General features: G+C 45.1%; 1 protein-coding gene across 3 annotated transcripts in view; it reads left to right on the top strand.

Annotated features, from left to right (window-relative positions):
- Positions 1–21,807, top strand: part of Cacna1e (calcium voltage-gated channel subunit alpha1 E) — a 301,352-nt gene that overhangs the window by 260,619 nt on the left and 18,926 nt on the right. For all 3 annotated transcript variants that reach the window (XM_026392836.2, XM_026392834.2, XM_026392832.2), the window contains 8 exons: positions 719–802; positions 1,514–1,639; positions 4,638–4,703; positions 8,763–8,854; positions 9,422–9,587; positions 14,082–14,209; positions 19,391–19,487; positions 21,494–21,599. In XM_026392836.2, the coding sequence (XP_026248621.2) occupies positions 719–802; positions 1,514–1,639; positions 4,638–4,703; positions 8,763–8,854; positions 9,422–9,587; positions 14,082–14,209; positions 19,391–19,487; positions 21,494–21,599 (865 nt within the window). The remainder of the gene's footprint in view (positions 1–718; positions 803–1,513; positions 1,640–4,637; positions 4,704–8,762; positions 8,855–9,421; positions 9,588–14,081; positions 14,210–19,390; positions 19,488–21,493; positions 21,600–21,807) is intronic.

Raw genomic sequence — 21,807 nt, 5'->3', positions numbered from 1 at the left:
CGGATCCTTTCTGCCTCCTTCAGACCACTTATTTTATTGCTGCTTTTTTTTTTTTTTAAACTTGGATATCCTCAAAAAGTGTAACAGCAGAAGAAGAGGGGAAGATGAAGTCTATTCATCTTACTGTCGATGAGTTGTTAATTCAAAAGGGCTAAATGGAATTAGAAGATTGTTTTTTGGCATGTCTGTGACTTGTAGTTGCTTATAATGTAGGAGGTGGCTTTTTTTTTTTTGATGAAAGTCAGAACTGTATCTCTTATAGGGTCACTTGATATAATATTGACAATTTGAAAGTGATGGTTGTGTAATGGTTTTAAATGGTCTCACAGTTATATATTTATTTCCAAACTCACCAAATTGTGCACATTAAATATGGTGCTTTTAATTTGTGAATCATATCTCGGTTATTTAAAAATAAATATTTGCTAAAAATTTCTTGCTTTTAGTGACAATTTCAAATAAGGTCTTCAAATAGTAATGGAACTGTTTTCCAAAGGAGAAATTCCCAAATTAGTTTAAAAAAAAAGAAAAAAAAAGAAATAGAATTTCTGGTTAGAAATAGGAAACTGAAGCCAAAGTTAGAATGAACTTGTGCATGAATTGACAAGTTTTAATTCTAAGTGACAAAGTTATATAATGAAAGATGCCTTTTTCCCTCCTTCGCTTTTTTATCTCTTTTCCTTTTTCTAATGTTCCTACAACTGATTTCATTTGGCAGAACTATTTCCGAGACACCTGGAATATCTTTGACTTCATCACCGTGATTGGCAGCATCACAGAAATTATCCTGACTGACAGCAAGGTGAATGGCTCAGGAGACCCTTGTCTTTAAGCTTGGCCCTGGAATAGCATTAAAAAAATCTCTTCACATTCAGTCCATTTGTAACCCACCAAATAAACTGTGTCCCCCTCTAATTGTTGGGAGTTCACTCCTTCCCTCCTGAGCACTAGCTAGGAAATGAAAACTTTGGAGTGGTGCTGGATCTCATGGAAATCTTTCCTTGCTTGAATCAAACAGCAGAAACCTAGTGGGGTAAGTGGAACAGGGGATGTCAGAAGAAAGCTGGTATGAAGAGTTCTGCTAGAGTCTCAAAAAAAGCACACTGTCTGTGCCCTCTAAAGCCTTAGACTTGAATAGATTCCCCAAATTTTCTCATTCTAAAGAAGACTTGGAAAGCTCCTTGTAACTCTTTGAATACTGCAGGAATTACTAGATCTGCACTTTTAGCACCTAAGTGCAGACTTCAGACCACTTGGTAGAGGCTAGGGAGGCCAGTTTTGACTCAAGTAGGCAGGGATGATTCCCTTGTCCTTCTACGTGGGAGCAGAGGGCAGGCCTGGGAAGGCTTAGAGAGATGGACTCACTGATTGGCCTATCAGCTGCAGCTGGGGTTAACAAAGACTGTGTTCTATTTTGTGGTCTGAATGAGGAATAAATACACAAATACTAGTGCTTAGATTTTTCTAAATGACCATAATGTCCCTAATTGCATGTTTCCTTTTGGTCCACCAGCTGGTGAACACCAGTGGCTTCAATATGAGCTTTCTGAAGCTTTTCCGTGCTGCCCGCCTCATAAAGCTTCTGCGACAGGGCTACACAATACGCATTTTACTTTGGACCTTTGTGCAGTCCTTTAAGGTAAGAGGTACCCAGGTGCCTTCTGATGATTGATCAGATGGCACTGGGAACCAACATCATTCCCTTTGTCCCTTTACCTCTGGGAAGGTGAAGTTAGTAAAATGTGTGTGATTGGAAGCATTAATAAATACTGTAGTTCTTCATTCAGAGCCCAGGTTGTCTGGACAGGTAGTGATCAGCTCATGTTTACTGGGTAGACTTGTATTTTAAAAAGTCACTTTGCCTTTGTAACCTAGGCCTCCTCTCTCCCTGCAGAAGCTGGGTACATACTTTATGAAGTAGGTTCTCCTCTTAAAGAGGTATTTAAGTATTTTGGTATTTGGTATTCCAAATTGCCCTGAGCAATCCCACTCAAGCACAGAGCCAGGCACCTGTAGTCAAATGTCTTCTGTATTTCCAGGGACTTGTCAGTGATTTTATTTCACATAACAGTTTTTCAGAGGACTCATTGAGTGTGTCTCCTAGCAAGATGATTCATGCTCAGTTCCCCTACATCTTCATCGGTGTCTATTTCCTGAGCCACTGAATGTGTAGTGTGCTAATGGTTACCTCTGTGACCTACAAATATGAATGTCTGAGCAAGTTAATACAGGGAATTTCTTTTATACAGTCCTGTGGGGCCATACAGCAGTGTATCTGTAATGAACGCAAATTAAAAATCAACACCCGAGACCCACTTCAGTGGTGGGAACTTCCAGTAAAAGAAGTTTTTCAAACATATTTATCTTTGAGCTCTAGCAAATACTGTAAATGAGTGGCTTTTAAGGTTTTGGAGGCTTATGTATCATTCAAATGGCTTTTCCTTGTGCTGAAAAAAACAAAGTTTTTAATTGATGTGTTTAAAATTAAATTTGATGAAATTGATTCAAAAATGAGAAATCATGAATTTGCCAAATTGTCTCTTATTTTAATTATATAGCTTAATTAAAAGACTAAAGAGGACAGGCCAGTAAATTTGTGGTTTGTCATCATTTAGAAAGGGAGTTCACCCTACATCATAATTACTGATTTACTTTTTCATCACAGACCTTGAAGTCGTGAGATGTGAGAACAATTGTAAGGATGTTGAGGCTCCTACGGACAACCTTGATGTTTTTATCATGTCCAGAGTAATTGTTAGGAATGATAACTCCCACAGAATCCTCATCTCAGTGAAAACTATTTTTCCAATGTGAAATGATGGAGGAGAAACCTAAAACCTTTGCAAGAATCCACCATCTGAGTCTTAGGTGATGCTTTTAAAACTGGTTTTTTATTTTCAGAGGATTGTCCAACAAGCTTCAGTTGTTAGTGAGGATCTTAAGAAGTATGTGTCATCCTGTCATTTTTATCACAATCGCCATGTCTGTGGGAAGCTGCACTATTAAGGTTAAAGAAAGGGATGTCAAAAATTGATGGCCAAATGGTGGCCTATTCCAGTGAATACTACAGAGATCAGATGAACCTGCCTCTAGGTGACAGTGTTATAGATAGGCATTTTCCTTTTCTGAACAGCTCTGGGACACAGAAGCCAATTTCTTAAAAGTCAGATTAACAAAGCCTGCTTTTGCAGATACAAAGTCGAGAGCAGCATAAAACAAGCAGTCACCTGGACCTCCCCACCCAGCCCAAAGCATCGTCCAGCTCTCCAGCTCTCCCCTCCTCAGAAGTTCTTCCTACTTTTCCCTTATTCTGTGTTGGAATTTTTGGATTGACAAAAAAGGAGAACAGATGGAATCATTGGTCTTCTCCCTAAAGCTGGGAATAGGGAGAGATGAACTAGGACTAGAGGCTTTGAGTGGAGAAGGTAGAACAAGGACAGGAAGTAAAGATAGAAGGCAGCAGTGCTCCAGGTGGCCAGAAACCCAGCCTCCTTACTCTCAGCCCCAGCGACGGAGTTTTCCCAGTGTCCCTGGGCACCACACCCCTGGGTTTCCTTAGTCTTGGGAGTCCAGACTTCACTGGAGAAGGGGATTCTCCCACCAGCTTTCAGCTGCATTTTAATTTTCTCCTCTATTCAAGTTGTAAATAGTCTCATGGCGCTCCTCATTTCATTAGCTCTGTTGATAAGCTCTGCTCTGCTCTAGCAGCCTGAAAGCTTTCAGCAGCTCTCCGGGGACTCCTGGTGTAACACTCAAGACAGGGTGGAGACTCACAGTAGCTGTATCTGCCAGGAAGGGTAATAGATGGTAAAGAAGAAGGACTTCATGTCAGTGTGGAGATCACCCTAGAAAGTAGTGGCCCCTCCTGGTCCCAAATTCAAACTGCCTGTGAGTGGACCCTCCCCCAGCCACAAAGAACAGCTCTTTGCCTTGTATCCCCTTCATCTGCCCTCCACCCCCCTGTGGAAATGCTGTCATCCCAAAGTGTCAATAAGCACACACAATATGGAATCTTCTTGCGCTGTGTGGATTCATGGCAGGGTATTGTCATGGCTAAGGCTTTTGGGAATTTTGCTTGAAGCAAAATGAAACATCAGGAGATTTAAACACTGATAATGATGTTTCCTCAGAAGATGAAAGAACCTTTTAGGAACAGACCAACAAATGAGACCCTAGTCATTTTAATATGCTTCCAGATTATTCATTAGGCTCCACACCAAGCTTGGGAAGGAGAAATACAGAGATTTGGAAACCAAAGCTAGATGCTTGTTATGTCATCTGCATCACAGTTGCTCAGATTATTAATCTGCATGCCAATTGAGATGAATTCTGAGCCCAGGAAGTCTTCTGAACTCTCCTTGGACACACATTTCTTAAGATCCTCACTAACAACTGAATCTGAATTCGAAGTTTCTGGATGAGTGAATATTCTTTAAAGAAGGTCAACTGTAAGCCTCCCTATAGTCAGCTGTTTACATTTCAGTTGGAGGACAGGGACATCTAAAAAAGTGTTGCACCAAACCAACAGTTTCAAGGAATAGAGTCCCAGTCCTCTGTTTAAATTAGCCTCAGGGCCAATAACTGCAGACTGTTGAGTATGGAAGCTGCCTTTGATTAATGATCATCTTTCCTTCCAGGCCCTGCCCTATGTCTGCCTTTTGATTGCCATGCTTTTCTTCATTTATGCCATCATCGGAATGCAGGTGAGCTGGTGCATCAGGGCCTGGTGGGGGACCACTGTTGCCTAGATTGTCTCTGACACAGCAACCTGAGTGTTCAGGATTGAGGATGCTTTGAACCACATCTTGTTATCTGGATGGTCTGTTCAGGAATATCTGAGGTTATCAAATCATGGTGCTGGCTGATAAGCGGTTAGATATCCGGGTACAACAGAAGTAAAGCAAAGATAGTGCCATTGTTCTCAGCCAGAGGGATTCCCCAAAGAGACTAAAGAGGAAGGGGTACATCTTATCCATTTCTCAGGACTTCTGGTGTTTAGACTTGACCCAAAAGAAAGTTGGATGTTGGTTCCTCTTATATGTGGTGACGCCAAATGCATCTGAGCTAAGTCTTAACTGGCTGAAATTTATGCCTTAAGACTCATCATTGTGAATAACTTGAGAGTTCCTGGCAGCTATCCATCTTGGGGAGACTCAAGGGCCACATTCTGACTGATTCCTATGTCAGAGGGCCATACAACCTGCTGGATAGTTCCCATGGTTCACCACTTCCTCCCCAGTTTCAGAACTTGAGAAGCAGATCACATTCCCATTCTGGGTATTTATGCAAGTAACTAGAGGCTGCTGAGCCGGAAGAGGCCAAAGCTCTTTCGAAGGCAATAGTCTTCTGTGGTATGTAAACTACAACGTAAATAGCCAGCAGTACATCCTCTGGACCTGACAGGATACCCGGCCTTTTTGCTTGTCTCAGAAGGGCTAGCTCTCTGGCTTGTAGAGATCCCGATCAAACCCCAGCAGAGGACTTCAGCTGGCAGTCTCCTACAGCCAGGCATCTGGCTGCCTTTGGACTGCCAGCTGCCTTTTCAGCAGTGTTTGCCACCTGGAGCTGCTGTCCTGTCTCCCAAGTTGGCTGCATCAGTAACCCTTTCCAGAGCATCTCTTCTTTATGCTCCTCTGACTTTACTTCTTTCTTCTTTTAACACTTTTACTGGAGAATTTTGTTTTCCAGAAATGTCAAGCATCAGAATGAGACTTGGTTGAGAACCTAGTGAGTTCTCTTTCCTGAGGATATTTCAGTAAAGATGTAGTGAAGATGTCAGCAGTGTAGAAATAAATTCCTGCTCAAGTTTAAGACTGACTTGATAATTTCTATTAGGTTCCTCCTAACTCCCCAAAATTGGATCCTAGGATTTAAATATTCTTGAACAGCCAAATGAAATGTGATTCAATCAAGTTCTGTTTGTCCATGTTCAAAATAGCTCTTCCCCCTTTTTATCTTTAAGCCACAGTGACCAAACTAACACTATCTCCAATTCTGACCTGTTATGGATGATCCTGATCCTGATCCTGATGACCATGCTATTTCCCTTTCCTTGAGTTCCTCAGTGTGCCATACACAGTGGCAAATGTATGGACATATGCAAACGTGATTATCTAGAGAGAGGGCAATGAGAGCACAAGAGCTGACTAATGTGTTCTGAGTGATGTGAAAACATAGGTGAGTGTCACCTCCATTGACAGGGTGGTTAAGTAGCTTATAGATTGTTCAAGTTCTCAGATAGTAAGTGGAAGAACTGAGACTTGAACTCGGCTCTGTCTGCTCCACATCCCATATTCTTAGCTCTGTACCATATCACATCCCACCAGACAGGTAAACACAAATATTTAATCTTTTAGTTGGGAGGTAGGAGCTATTATGAAATTGTGGCCTTTACATTAAACTTCAATGTCAACCTCCTTAGACCTCTCCAAAAAATAAGAACTCTTTTTGTTCTCCAGAGACTTGAGTATCATTTCTACCATAGACTTACCTTTGATAGGCTGTTACCATTGCTGGTCCATGACAGAGACCCAGCACCAGGCATCTCTGCATTTGGTACTAGAGAGACTGTATCAGACATAGTTACCACAAAACAGGTCTACACATATAGACAAAAGGGTGGGAGAGAAACTTTTAGATAGACATAAATGGCAACTAGATGTATCCATAAGAACTGTTATTCCAAAGTTTCCATGGCTTCTTGGGAGAAGAGACCTTTGTTGAAGAATCTGAAGATGTTAGGAAGGAGTGATGAGCTGCATGTGAGAAGGATCCCATGGCGACAGGCTGTTAGAAGTGAGGTGAGGTTCTCAGCCTTAGCTCTGCCACTGACCAGTGGGCAAACTTGATCAAGTCACTGAATCTCTCTGGGCTTGGACTCCTTCACCAATACAGGGGAGAAGTTGCTTAGATCCTCCCCCACGTCTTTTTCTGTCAAGTTCTCTGACTCTAAGTGTCAATGGACTTAAGGCTATACTCATGAAATTTGCTGAAGCAACCCTTCTTTCTCTTCCAGGTCCTTTTGACGTATGAGATTTGGTTTAGACTAAGCAAAGTCTAAGTGAAAAGAAATTTTAAAGACTACCTTTGTAATCATACATTTTTGACTTGAAAAATATCTTAGAAAAAATTCAAAAGAGTTGTGGTTTCTTTGACTGTTGCACATAAAGCATGTGCAAAATTGCAGTGTGCCTTTCTACAATTCTTGATGGGATGGATATTTGATAAAGCAATTAATGATGATTCTGTGGGAACCATCATAGGAGGACACAAAGCCCTGTAAGTTGTGTATATTTGATGGATCAAGGATAACCCATTGATTCTGAGCCAGGAGAATGAAAAGAAAAGAAGATTTGAAGGGGACAAGAACATAAGACAGTTTCCTCCTGGAGTGTCCAGAACTAATTAGATTTGATCACATGGGTGGGATTTTTTTTTAAATGTAATTATTTCTCTCTGAAGGCCCTCCACCTTCCTTCCCTCTTTCCATTCTCTCCTCTGCTGCCTCATTTGCCACCTCCACTCTCCCTGAGACAAGTAGTATTTGGGTTTTGAAAAACAGCTTTGAGAACAAATTCCCAAAGCAGGTGTCAGTGGGAGTTACTTGAGCAAAATAGCTGGGGGCAGAGATTGTTCCTCAATTGCACATTCTAAAAACTGTTAGGGGAAAAATGTGTTCCATTTAGCAGACATTGGATATACTAAAGCATGCTAAATGTGGGCTAAAAATTGTCTCAGATGGCTGGAAAAAGTGACCCAGGAAGCCCTCAGTTGTACCAACACTGACTCGTGAGAATAAATCCTGTAATCTGAAACGTAGTGGAGGAAGACTGTGTGTGTGTGTGTGTGTGTGTGTGTATGCACGCCAGCCTTCTCAGAGAAGGCTTGGGTTCGACCTTGCTCTGGGGTGCCTATGGATAAATATCTTCGGGGGGTGGGTACCTCTTTTCTCATGAATTTTCACAGTGACCACAGTCCAGCAGCAGATTAGCAAACTTCCCTCTACTACTAGAACTGGCTATCGTTTCCATTTTTCTAAGTGTCCAGTTGTCCTGACTTTCTCCATGCCGTTGTCTCAACTTTGTTTCAGCTTTGGCATAAATGGTCACTTGGGGATAGAATGTGGGTCTCTGTAGGATGCTACGTTTATGCATGTGAATATGTGCATGTCCATTCTTATGGACTTAGATTACTGAAATATATTTCTATCCAGAGGGTCTAATTTATACGTATGGCAGACAGATATGTCCCTCTCTGATATAAACTGCTTGCAAATTCCAGAGCAGCATCTGCCCAAACTGTAAATGTTATTTTTGGCAAATATCGATATTCCCATCATGAACCAGAGAGAGAAAGAAAGGGTGACCTTCCCTGTTCTCCTGTTGTGGGATAAAGTCTTTGACAGACGGCTCGAGTACTGCGGTGACAGGTAACAAGGGAATAAAAAGACTAAATCAGGTGTGGGAGGAACTCCATGCAGGCACAGTGATCTTTCAATTACAAGACTTTGTGCTCTCTGCTCAGCCTGGCACTTCCAGTGTTAGCTGCCTTCAGTGCACTGCTGTGGTGGGGAAGACCATGAGTCCTCCTACCAGGCTAAAAGTATAGTGTCCCCAGCTCTTTGGGTCTGAGCCATCTGCTTCCGGGATATGCCATCAGGAAGTCATACAGGTAGCTTCACGCTCCCCCAGGTGCATCTGATGGCCCATGCTGGACAGGCAGTTCAGTGATGCTCATTGCTTTCTGTTGTTTTTCTCCCCAAGGTATTTGGAAATATAAAATTAGACGAGGAGAGTCACATCAATCGGCACAACAACTTCCGGAGTTTCTTTGGGTCCCTCATGCTACTCTTCAGGTACCTGGATATGTAACTGTTCTATCTGAAGCCTCTTGACAGAGGGAAAGTTGTGAGCTGTCAACCCATGGCCCACTTCCCTTTGTCCTGCTCCTTCTGCTCCCATTGGGATATGTGGAAGGGGGCAGGGGACAATGCCTTTGCCAAATTATCCCATGACAAAAGGAGGTTTCATCAGTGACTCTGACTCAGTAGCTTGTTTGTGCATTTCAACTCGAACATATCCTCCAGGGGTTGGGGAGGGAGAGACAAGGACAGTTTGTGGCAGGCCGACTCCATTTTAAAGCTTGATACCTTAGGTGGCTAGGTTAGTTTAGAGCCCCACTGCTGTCCCCACTGTCGGTAGAGACTCCTCAGCAGACAGAGAAGCAGTGGGTGGGATGCACAACCCAGGAGAGGGCACTGGCATTTTCATGTCTGCGTGGAAAGCACTAGAAGGGCCATGTGTGTAAGAAAGGAGCCCACAGGGCCTATTGCAGGGGAAAGGATGGGACAAATGGGAAAGGGGCCTGAGGAGGGCCAGGGCAAGCTGATGTGCTCCTCCTAACCACACTGTCTCTGGCTCAGGAGCGCCACAGGCGAGGCTTGGCAGGAGATTATGCTGTCGTGCCTTGGGGAGAAAGGCTGCGAGCCGGACACCACCGCCCCATCAGGGCAGAATGAGAACGAGCGCTGCGGCACCGACCTGGCCTACGTGTACTTTGTCTCCTTCATCTTCTTCTGCTCCTTCTTGGTGAGCAACTCATGGTCCTGTTCTTGCTTGAGGCGTAGCCTGTGCCACCTGCCCCAGTCTGTCTGATGCACGCCTTCCTCTTCTCTCCCCACTGTCTTCCTTCCCTCGCCCTCAGACTCCAGCCCATGTGAGAGGATGGGTCCTCCTCCAGAGGACTCTTGGAGGTCAGGATACTCCTCGGGCTCTGGGTGGGTGACTCTTGTTGGTTGATGAGTCTTTGCCACCTTGTAGGGAAGAACTGTTGTGAGCAGGGAGGAGGCTTCAGGCATTCAGTGACTGTACGCTGTGGACTCCGCAGTGACCCAGGGCAAATCTGTTCTCTTTTGTACCTCAGGTGTCTTATGACTACAGCCAGGAGCACCTTGCCCCTCTCTTGGAGTTTTGAACTATTTGAGAAAAAGCACTTTGGACAAAGAAGGTGACAGGATTAATGAGAGTAGAGTGATAATGTTCAAGATGACAGATGTGGTTCTCTCCTGACATGTCATCAGATTTGATGACAACTGGCCAGCTTGGAAGTGTGAAAGGATGGGGTTCTTTGTGTGATAGTAAATATTAAGTGTGATATGTGGAGCATACCCACTTAGAAAGTGGTGAGAGTCCTAATGCCGCTGTCTCTTCTTTCTTTTGAAGAAAACATGAGTCCCTAGCATCCAGAAATTTCTGCCTTGTACATCAGACAAGCAGTGGTAAACAGAGTAAATGTATAAGGTGCTACCAGATCAATAAAAGGGTCATCGTGCTGTTTCTGGCCACTCTGACCTGCCTTAGCTCAGCCTCACTGCTAAGGCCACTGGCAGTACAAAAAAATCCCAAACTAAATCAGTGTTACTGCTGAAAAGTGGTCGGGTCCATGGCCTTGCATCAGAAGGCAAGTTAACCGTCTCATGTCCAGGCATTTCCACTCTTTGTAGTGATCACAGGGGGCAGTGCCTTCCCGAGGTCCAGCTCTCTCCAGTGAGAGGGGCTTGCAGGCAGGCGGAAGGGGGGCGGGTCACAGGTTCATGGTACAGGGAGTGAGGCAGCTGCAGCCTGGGGGAGCCCCTCTGTGGCCTTGGCTTCATTTATATATTAGCCTTGGCCAAGATGCCTTCCTTTTCATAGTATCTTTAAAATGGGAGAAAAAAATGGCTGGGTAATGCAAATTTTATGCACAGTGAACTGATACATGTGTTTTAATACACTTCCTTCTTGGGAGTGAAACATCTTGCCATGGAAAAATAACAAGACAGCATCCTGTTTATAAATCTAGAAGTATAATGTATGAGGAAAATAACTGAAAGAAAACAGAATGTTGATATTAATTGGAGTTTTAAGTTGATTTTTTCACACCCTTGGCACATTTTTATCAAGTAACTGTTAAAAGGCTGGCATTGTGCTAGGCACTGGGATAAAATTGTCATCAAGGTTCATTTCCTCAGTTACCAATAGTCAAAAGAGGAAAGTCAGGTTACAGGGTATGAGTGCATCGGTAGGGGTGAAATGGAGCAGAAAGAAGGGCATGCGGACATCCCAGTTTTATCCTACATGGTTTAAGTGTTTAATAATAAATATTTAAAAGAAACCAAAGATATAACTGGAAAATTAATTAGAGGCTATAAAGGTACTTTTAGAGTTTCAAGATAGAGGGTGCTGCATAATTCACATGAATGTTATTTTTAATGAATCTATATTCAGTACAAGATGACCTGCTCTCAAATCTCAGCTCTATGTGAGACTGAGTTTGTGACCTTGGGCAAGTCACACAACTTCTCAGCTGAGACCATTCTTCAGAGATTGCCTGATGCACAGCCAGCCATTGTACTGGGGGCTCAGAACACAAATGTGGATCAAAGCACTTGTTTCCTTGAAGGGCCGGTGGTAAACCTGCCTCACCAGGATGAGAGTGAGCATTAAAACAAACAATAGGTGTGAATGCTCCAGGCACTCTCTTGAAGACTGTACAAAGGTGAGGTAACAACGATGCAAATATTTTTGTCAACAGTAACAATAGGTACTCTGTAAGGAGCACAAAAGAAATCTGTGCATATATATAGAGAACTCTTTATAATCCAAGCAGTGGTTGAATAAATTCACAATGGCTCCAATCTCTGTGACAGAAACAAAGGCCCATGTTTGGATAAAGTTTACCTCCATGAGACAGAAATCCCCAAATAGCAGCAGCTTAACCAGGAGGGACATTGATTTCCCTCTCATGTGAGTAAAGTCTGAAGGAAAGTGGACCCGCTTGTTATGGTGGCTCTACAGAGCTGTTAGGACCTATTCATGCCTGGGACACCCCTAGGGAGTGTCTTCACCCTTATGGCAAGAGAAGACAAGCAGACCACCAGCCATCCACTTCTGTTTGAGGTAGCAGGAAGGAGTGATAGAAGAGACTGGCTATTAGTTTGGAATGCACTCTCTTCATGTTGTAGAGGGGACTCTCCAACCATGTCCTTACCCTGTCTGTGTATATGGCACCTCTGTGTATACGGCAGCCATTTAACCTGGGAATCCACCTGAGAGCATCCTGTTTTTCATCCCACTGGCTGGTTAGTCTCCATCAGAGAACTGCGAATAACAGAAAGCACAACTGACCCAGCCGAAGCAAGATGGGATTTTACAGGCTCATGTCAGTGAGGTGTCCTGGGCAGGCTGAAGCAAGGCCTGATATGGGGCTCATATGACATTGCCAGGATGAGCTTTCTCTGTTTATAGGTTTCTTCCTCTACTTGTTTCTCCTCTCCTTTAATTATTAATGATTTAGGGCTCCATCTTTTGGTCCCACTCCATCTTTTGGTCCCTTGATGGCTGCATCAGCAGCTGTAGACCTCATATCCTTACATGCTAGTCTTTTACTCTTTTATTGGCTTTGATTGGGTCACCAATCACTGCAGCCCAAGGAATAGGATTCAGTGACTGGGTCATAGCATGGTGCCCATTGAACCATACTAACTAGGAATAGGCAAGAACCTATGCCAGAAATATTGTCAATAGGGGCTGGGCACCCAAGAAACAAAATTAACTGTGCTGGTCATCAAGTACTAAGGAGTCCAACTTCATTAACTCTCTCATCCTGGTTTTGCTATTCTCCTGGCCTCTGGCTTGATTTAGAAGCACCACAAGACCCTCCTGCTGATCTCCTGCCCACCCCTGCACAGTTACCAAGGGTTCTTTCTGAATGTGTATGTCCCTTGGTCTTGCCTCTGTTTATACCCCTTTCGTGGCTCCTGTTGCCTGCATAATAGTCTAGACCACAGTTCTGCAAATGATAGCCCATGGGCCAAATCTGATTTGCCACCTGCTTTTATATGGCCTGTAAGCTAACAATGTTTTTATATTCTTTAGAATTGGGGGAGGAAAAAAAAGATGAATACTGTTTCATAACATGTTGAAATTATATGAAATTCAAATTTCAGTGTCCATAAACAAAGCCTTCTTGGGAAACGAACATGGTCATTTGTATCCATACTGTCAGCTGCTGGGTACTAGGACAGTGGAGCTGAAGAGCAAGGCCTGCGATATGCGCTATTGTCCAGGTCACCACTCTTGGTCTAGACTTTCTAATGAGGTTGATGAGATACCAAGGGCTGGTGACTCATCCCTTGGTCCCACTACTCTGCCCTCCTTACCGATTCCTGGAGGGTCCCTGTCCCTGCCTATGTCTGTGTTCTCTTCCATTATGCTGCCTCTATCTAAAATATTACCTTACAGATCTGTGTCTGTCTGATAAGTAGGGCTTGATCTCGCAGGACTCAGTTCAAGAATCTTCTCAGCTAGGAAAAGTTGCCTTCATACTCCTTTCTGTCTCCACTATCATCTGCTGCATGTACTGCTTTCATGGCTCTTGCAATTTGTAACATTTTTGTTTCCAATACATCACTGTCTTTTCTAAATACTATGTAATTCTGCAAGAATATTCAAGTGATACTATCTAGGGAAGGTCTTGGGTGCTTCAAGCAGTGTTCTTGGCCTGGAAATGTGTCTCTGAAGGGTGGGCTGAGCAGACATGGGGGAGAACAGGGTCCTGGAAGCTGCTTCAGATCCACAAAGAGCTTCTTGTCCTCATGCAGTCAGCCACCCTCTCAGCTCTGAAATATCTCACCAGTTCTCAGTCTCTGGGTCCTTTCTGTAGAGCAAGAGGTGAGGAGGGAGGTTGGAGTGGGAAGATTGGTATCAGGCCTTGACTTTCTCTAAGCTTTGAGAATGCTGAGGTTGCTACCTCCGTTCTGTTGCCACAAGAACAATTAAATAAATTGAAGAGATAATAAAAGTGGCTATGGAGTATTTTGCAAATATGAAATGGCATAGAAAAATGAAAACATAATGCTCACATGATGAATGTGCAGTATGAATAATGAAAATATGTTGCATTCAGCAAGATTGATGCACTTTGCTAGGAGTTTCAGTCTTACACACTTTTGAAATCTTTTATGTGCCTTGAAGCTTCTTTTTTTGCTTCCTGAGCTCTGCTTTAGGTTGCTCCTAACTTCTCTTCTCCCCTGTGTCCTTCAGATGCTCAACCTGTTTGTGGCTGTCATCATGGACAACTTTGAGTACCTGACTCGGGACTCCTCCATCCTGGGGCCTCACCACTTGGATGAGTTTGTTCGCGTCTGGGCAGAATATGACAGAGCGGCATGGTGCGTAGGCCTCTGGGCCACCCAGAGATCCAGGGACTGTGGAGTTCTCAGGGAAGAGGTTGGCATTGGAGCCACCCAAATGTTTACCTATTATAGAAGGAGAGGAGACTCTTCTTTGTGGTGGCCCATGAAGAGGCCTTGGCATTGGACTAGTCCTTAGAGGCTTACCCTGTGCTTCTTGACCCTCTTTCCTTCTGTAACAGGCTTGACTTTGCCAATCTCCTCAAAGTTCTCATGTGGATTGTTTGGGTCCACTCCCAGAGGAGCGTCCAGTAATCTTCCTTCTCTTCTTGCCAATGCTAGTGGACTCTTTTGAGTGACCAAAGGGTTTGATAAGGATTTTCTAGCTCAGAGAGACATTTATTTGGTCACCATGGTCAGTAATGTTTACCTCCCTCACCCTGCTCAAGAGATACAGTTGGATAAACTCTGAAATTGTACATTGAAAACCAAACAAGTTCTTTCAACTGTTCTCTTGAGCACTTATGGGATTTTAATTATGTGGAACTGAATTAAATGGCAGGAATTGGCAGGGATAATCTATTTTTTAAAAATCTTTCTTACTGTTTGGAAGTTTTGAAGTGATGTTACTTCTTTTGGGCTTTAGAACAGGGGTTAGCAAACTACTGCTCCTGGGCTAAGTTTGGTCCACTGTTTGTTTTTGCCAATAAAGTTTTATTAGAGCACGGCTGCACCATACACATATGTATTACCTATGGCAGCTTTCACACTAAAAGGGAGAGTACAGTGTTTGACAAAGATGATATGATACTCAAATTCAAAGACATTTATTATCAAAATATTTCATTATCAAAAGTTTATTGTCAAATGAGTTTGCCAACCCCTGCTTCAGAGTACAAAGTTAGCCTTTTGGCACTCATGGTTGAGGGTGACATTTCTATGAACTTTTCTGGCCCAGGTCATATTAGCTTCTGGGTCATAACTTACCATTCTATCCATTCTGGTCCCCCTCTGAAAATACTACAGGAGACATTGTCCTTCACAGGAATGGACCACGTTGCTTCCACCTGGAACTCCCTTCATAATCTAAGATTCATCCCCCTGGGAGGCTATTGAACTTGGGTTACTGTTTTGGAGGTTGAATGGGTGAATTGGAATTTCTCCTCTCCTTTAATTATTAATGACTTAGGGCTCAGAATTATCTGAATTCACTACTGTTACAATGACTGAGCGACAGCTTTTCCTTTCGGGGCTCACATTCCAGGATACAACTCTTAGAAAACATTGGGCAATGGCAGGGGTGGGGGGTAAAGGGCAGCCAGGTCTGCGTCTTTCACTTCTGCAGCTTTAGACCCATCACCAAACTACTCTGAGCTGCCTCTGCTGCCGAGCAGTGATGTTACCTACCTACCTTGAAGGATAGTCACAAGGATGATATTACATCGTGCACACTGTTATTGTACCCGATGATATGGAAACGCAAGTTGGAAGTAAGGAAAGTCGGCTTCTATAGAGTGTGGAGAGTTTGCCCGGGCTGAACTCAGGTCCAGGTCTGCACTTGGTCACTTACCAGAGTAAAGAGAAACCGTTGGCTCATAAAGGAGTTCATTGCTCATCTAACCTCACTTTGGTGTCCCAGGCTCCCAGAAACCCCATCTTCCTTTGCTTTCACAGGATCCAAATGCTATGTGCATTAAACATGCTCCTCCTTGCTCATTCCAGCTGCTGGGAAGAGACAGTGCCATGAGGACTTGTCGTAAGGCTCAGATTCATGAGCTAAGCAAATATACATAGAACCTCTTCTGTTTTACAAAGTTACAGTGTACCTCATTTGGGTTAGTTTCCTTAGCTTTCTGTATGACATGGAGGGGAGTAACAAAAGTACAATGAACCAACGTCTTCAAAAGGAAGATGCACACAGGTGGCAAAAGACATTGGCCTGTTGCTACTGGTAACCCACCTACTTCCCAATTTCATTAAGGAGTCAAATAAAAGACTACATGGTCAAATTACATCCCCTCAAGAGGTGAGCGACGTGGAGGTACTGACGAACTGCTCTCTGGAAGAATAGGAAGGTTGGATGCCCAAATCAAGAAGAACCCAGACATAATGAAGCCAGGACATGGCACCCATCTCAACACGCCTGCCAGTATAGACTGGATGTTCAGAGGTGGAGATACCATATTTATAATCTCCTGTGAGACCCTTGTCAGTTTCAGGTTGGGTTCAGGTCTGCAGATCCCTGGCCATGCCTTGTTCTTGCCCATGATAGGAAAGATGCTTTCACCATTGAAAATTAGTCAGTTGTTAATTCTGTCCCTTCCACAGGAAGCCCGAAGTTCATAAAAGAAGGCTTTGGTATGACAAGTCACCTTGTTCCTGGAATTCTGGTTGGACCCAATCTGGATTCTGGGTGGCAGGAATGGAGCTGGGGGAAGAGTATCCAGGGCTCCTCCCAGGGAGCTTTCAGAACATGGATCCCAGAAGGCTCTCACAAGTAGAGGAGAGTTTGCCCGGGCTGAACTCAGGAAAAATGTGTTTCAAAGAGAATCCAGGCCCTTTGCAAATTCTCTCGTGCCAACTGTGCTTTTTGCTAATTAGCCTAATGGGAAATTTGTCTCTTACAGTCTGCAGAAAGACACTGACTTCCCATTGCCCCTGATAGGCGGGTCTGAGTAACTGACTATAATCAGTGTCTGTTTTCTGAAAAGCAAACCATTCTGCAGTCTGGTATGCAGCAGCCCAGCATCGGCTCTGGAATTCAGGCAGAGGCTCACAGGCTGTCTTTGTTCTTAGAAGCCTAGCTAGAGGCAGGGCTGTGACTACACCTGGCCAAGTATGGGTCATTTAGGTGTATCAGGGCGCTCTGGGGCTCTTCTGGCAATGGATGAACTTTGATTTCCTGAGACAATTGGGGCTCTACCATTTGGCAAGGTGATGGTTCTCTGGTGCTACTGTTCTCTGGTCTGGCTTTGCCTGGCCCAAGAAAAGAGGCTGCGCTCATTTCTTCCAGTCTACCCTTTAGGGCAAGGCTGTCATTTCTTTTCCACCCTTCTCTGAGTATCCTATTAACCCACCTGTGCTTCCTTTACAGCGGCAGGATCCCGTATAAGGATATGTACAAATTAGTGCGGGTGATCTCGCCACCTCTGGGCCTGGGAGAGAACTGCCCCTACAGGGTGGCTTGCAAGGTTTGCTCCCAGTCCCCAGCCATGACCTGTGGTGGGATGCAACATCTAACCCCTCCTCTCCGTCCTCTGCTCCACCACCACTGCGCCACATGAGAGAACCTTCATGTTGCTTTTCTTCGAGTTTAAAGAGGTCCAAACCCTCCCAGAACCAGCAGCTGTTACGTTAAGAAGAAGGGCACAGTTGGTAGGGAAGGCATAAATGAGTTCAAGACTTAGTATGAAGGCCAATTTGATATCTCACTTTTATTCACATGCACACACATACGCATCATAACACGTACAGTCTGTTCTACCTTATTTTGCATTTAACCACAGGGACTTCTCCCTTCCTCTCCCCCAGCAAATGCAGAAATCTTTTTAATCTATTGAGTTATGTCCCTGGAGACAGAGAGGCCTCATTTTTAGCTAAATCATGTCAGTGTCTCATGTATAATGAATCACAGTATGACTTTGGCCGTCCCTATCTCTGCCTACCCTCCCAGGTCCTGGTTGCTTTGGCCAGAAGTGACCATAAAAGCTGTAGGTGGTGCATGCCTGGAATCCTCCCTAGTGTGCAACTCGGAAGGATGAGACGGGAAAAGTCAAAAGTTCAAGGCCAGCCCACACAACTAAGCAAGACCCTGTCTCAAAAAAGGGGTGGAGATATAGCTCAGTGGTTGAGTGCCTTTGGGTTCAGTCCCCAGTACTGAGGTAGGGAGAAGCTAGAGGACAAAAATGAGGTGAGAAATAATAATTAGGGCAGCAGGTAAGCAGAGGTGAAGGAGGCGTAGATTTTGGGATATATTGGAGAGTTTAATAGCTCTGAGAATTCTGGATGGCCTCTGTAGAAGATGAAGGGCCACTGAGGGTCCTGCCATATATAGTTGTGAGGGCACTGTCACCATTGCCATGTCACTTCTGTTGCTTAGACCAAAGATATTGTCCAGGGGCACATAGGACCTCCCTTTCAAACTGCCATACCCTGGGAACTTTCTACATCCCAGTGGCTCTACAGTGTAGAGCCGTCCAAAGCCCAGACTGCTAGACAAGGAGCCCTCTCCTGGTGGACTCCCTCAGGCAGAGCCCTGCCCAGGCAGGTGGAAGAGGCCCCAGGCTCAGGAAGGAAGCCTACCTGGGCGATGGACGGAGCTAGCTTGGGCTGGTGACACAGTGGTTCAGTGCTCAGGAGGCTGGACAGCTGCCTCTGCCTGAGACTCTTTAAACTCCGCCCTGGTGAAACCTGCAGCCGCATGGGGGAGAGCTGGGAGGGGCAGCATGGCATGCAGATGCTCTTCCTCCTCCTGGTTTTGTTTCTTCTATCCCCAGCATGCCGTCAACCTGGTGCATGCTGGGGAACAAAGAGCCCTCTTGTCCACAGAGCCAGGTGGAAGCAACAGGCCGACTCTGACAAGCAGCCTCAGCCCACCACTCAGCGCGAGCCACCGCCTCCTGCTGCACACACACCACAGAGGGGGGATACACGACGTTCCGCCTGTGGGTTCAGGGGAAGAGAGAGGCCTGACTTCCAGGCCAATGTCCCTGTCACAGCCTGGGACCAGAACTCCCACCCATGGCTGGAGCACCGTCTATCCGGTTTATACCGCTCACACACAGCCCTGGGAATTGAAAAGTTTGTACTACTGGGGGCAAACAGGACCAGCAGGGAAGTCAGGGTAAGGCTACCGGAGGAAGAATGAACGAGTCCCCGTCAGTGCCTTCTGACAGTGTCAGCAGGACAAGAGGTTGCCACTGGTGTTCCCGGGTCTGTGTGGGGCGTGATATAAATCCGCACCAGGATGGAGTCACATGTATGATTTGCCTTGATTAACAGGTTTCCTATTCTTTTCCTGTTTTGTCCATTTTGTTTTTCTTCTCCTGTTTTCTGTATCGTTTTGTTCTGGCTCTCTGGGAATGCCTGTTCTCCTCTCCTACCTGTCTGCATCCCTGCCCACCCCCCCCCCGCCCCACTTCCTCACCTCCCCCTGCCACCCCTCCCGCCCTACCCCCTCCTGTCCTGTCCTTACACCCCCGCCCCCCCCCCCATGAGCAGTGGCCGCATCCATTACACTGAGATGTATGAAATGCTGACTCTCATGTCACCACCGCTAGGCCTCGGCAAGAGATGTCCCTCCAAAGTGGCATATAAGGTAGACCACCCCTTCCTTTGTTCTGGGCTAGGGACCAACAGGAGATGGGGTCCAGTTGTGGGGAGGCCAGAACATGGGAGGAAGCTGGGCTGGGGAGGTGGAAGAGGGAAGTAAGGAAAAAAGGAGACCAGAGAGTCAGGAAGGTTGTCAGGAGGACAAAGTCAGGAAAGGATATGACAGGGGTTTGCAGTGCTGTTCCCCACAGGGCTCTTTGTGTCACTCTGTGTTTCTAAAAGTGTTTGGCTTCTCATGAGTGGGTTACTAGAGAGGTACTGTAGGTGGTGTATTTCCTTTTAGAGGAGGCAAAGTGGTGTCCAGGGAAACAGTGTATTTGCGAAAGAAAACTACAATGTGCAGCCATCGGAGCTTATTAAGAAACAAAGCTGCTTCATTCAGATCAATTAGGGAAACAATGCAGAAATTCCTCTAAACATGGCTCCAGAAGAAATCTTTAGGAGAACTGGCAACGAGTTTCTTCCCCAATGACGTAAGAAGGAACCAATGGAAGGCTCCTCCTAGGTGTGAGGCCTGCAAAGGAATGTGTCTTCAACCCAGGGTCCACGGAGGGCCGCAGCTTTCTTCGCCTTCACCTGACTACCCCATGCCCGTGGAAATGCTCAAGGGAAGGGGCAATGAAGGGCATAAGTTACCTTCTTGTTAGCTCTGCTTCATTAGCAGGATAGCCTTGTGGTTGGGGCCCTGGCCTGCCTTAAGTCGCCCGTAGCTTTGGGGCCTGAATTTTTCTTCACCTATTAGTCATCATTACTGATAATTCCCCTTTGGTGTTTAGATGAATCCAGAACTCTGGAGCTCTTTCAATCATTAGGAACATGTCATAGTAATACTGCTGCTTCTCTGAAAGTCAACAGAAGTCGGGGAGGTAGAACTTGAATCCAAACTAGAAACTGTCCTTATGCACTAAGACAGGTCTGTGGAATTGCTCTAGGCAAGGTGTTCCACAGTGTATTAGAGAGCCTTCCCCTAGAGCCTGCTTTTCCAAGAGATACTTCCCCACTGTCAGGCTGGTGGTTCTGCCAGAGGCCCTCCTGCTACCTCCAAATTGCGTCGCTCCAGAGAGCATCTCATGGGAATGTGGCCATTAGGGACCTCCATCCATCCAGCATATAGCTCCTCTATAGCTTAAGGACTGATTATCTTAATTTTGTTCATGATGACCACATCCCAAAATACCAGGTGGTGGGATGTGGCCAATTCTTTGAATTTCTGGGACAAAGCTTGGTGAGAGAAGAGAGAATTGGAAGGAAAGTTACATAATTCTAAAAGCACGATACTCTCTGGAAAGTGGATTTGGCCATTTCAGTTTGATTCCTTCCTCTGGGCGAGGGGAACAGGGCCTGCCCACTCTGCTCCTGCCTGTGCCCCCATCTCTTATTCTTTTTTTCCCCCTGCTCTCCCCATCTTCCTCCCCTAGAGCCTGATTGCACTTACCCCTGTCCATCCTGCTCCACCTCATCCTTTGGATAAGTTGGACTTATGCATGTTCAATCATGGGCTGGCAAATTTCATCCTTTAAAGACTCAAAAAGGGGGCACCAGGATGCATTTTCCAAGTCAGATAAGCAAACCAAAACCTGTCGCTATCTTTCCATCAAGTTTGGGGGCATTTATGGGACAAGTGGAAAGACAGAGCAGCCTGGAGACAGGGAATGGAGCCACCTCCCAGAGCTGACTCCTTCCCCAGAGCCTCTTCTAGAAATCACTTCCCTTCCCATTGGAAGACATTCTTGGGACTCCCCATGAAGGAGTTCCATGGAATGATCAGGGAACCCCCATCCCTTGGAATTTGGCATCATTCCCTGGAAAAAGCAGCAAATGAGCCTTGGGTGAGAAGCAGGGAGAGTAGGACTGGGACAGGGGTATGGGGAATCCTTGCCCTTCCTTTTTGTCTGTGCATTTGACTTCTGCACTTTTCTTTCCTTCTCACAAGGTATCTCTTGATATTTTTTTTTTTTTTTGCCTGCTGTTTTTTTTTCTTCTTTCACACAGAGGTTGGTCCTGATGAATATGCCAGTGGCTGAGGACATGACAGTCCATTTCACCTCCACACTTATGGCTCTGATCCGGACAGCTCTGGACATTAAAATTGCCAAAGGTCAGCCTAGGGAGGGAGGGAGGGAGGGAGGGGTTATGCAGGATGGAGCTATATGAATTGCCAGCCAAGGACACAACAATACAGTGACCTGGAATTTAAGTAGCAGGGTCCTGGTTTCACCTGTGAGACTCAACAACCATAACACTTGTCATTTCCTTTGGTAAAATAAACGATTTGGTCATCTTTAAGGCTCCTTTTGAGTGTTAAA

Source organism: Urocitellus parryii, chromosome 9 (assembly GCF_045843805.1).
Source record: "Urocitellus parryii isolate mUroPar1 chromosome 9, mUroPar1.hap1, whole genome shotgun sequence".
Classification (NCBI taxonomy): Eukaryota; Metazoa; Chordata; class Mammalia; order Rodentia; family Sciuridae; genus Urocitellus; species Urocitellus parryii.
This window is presented reverse-complemented; position numbering and strand designations above follow the sequence as displayed.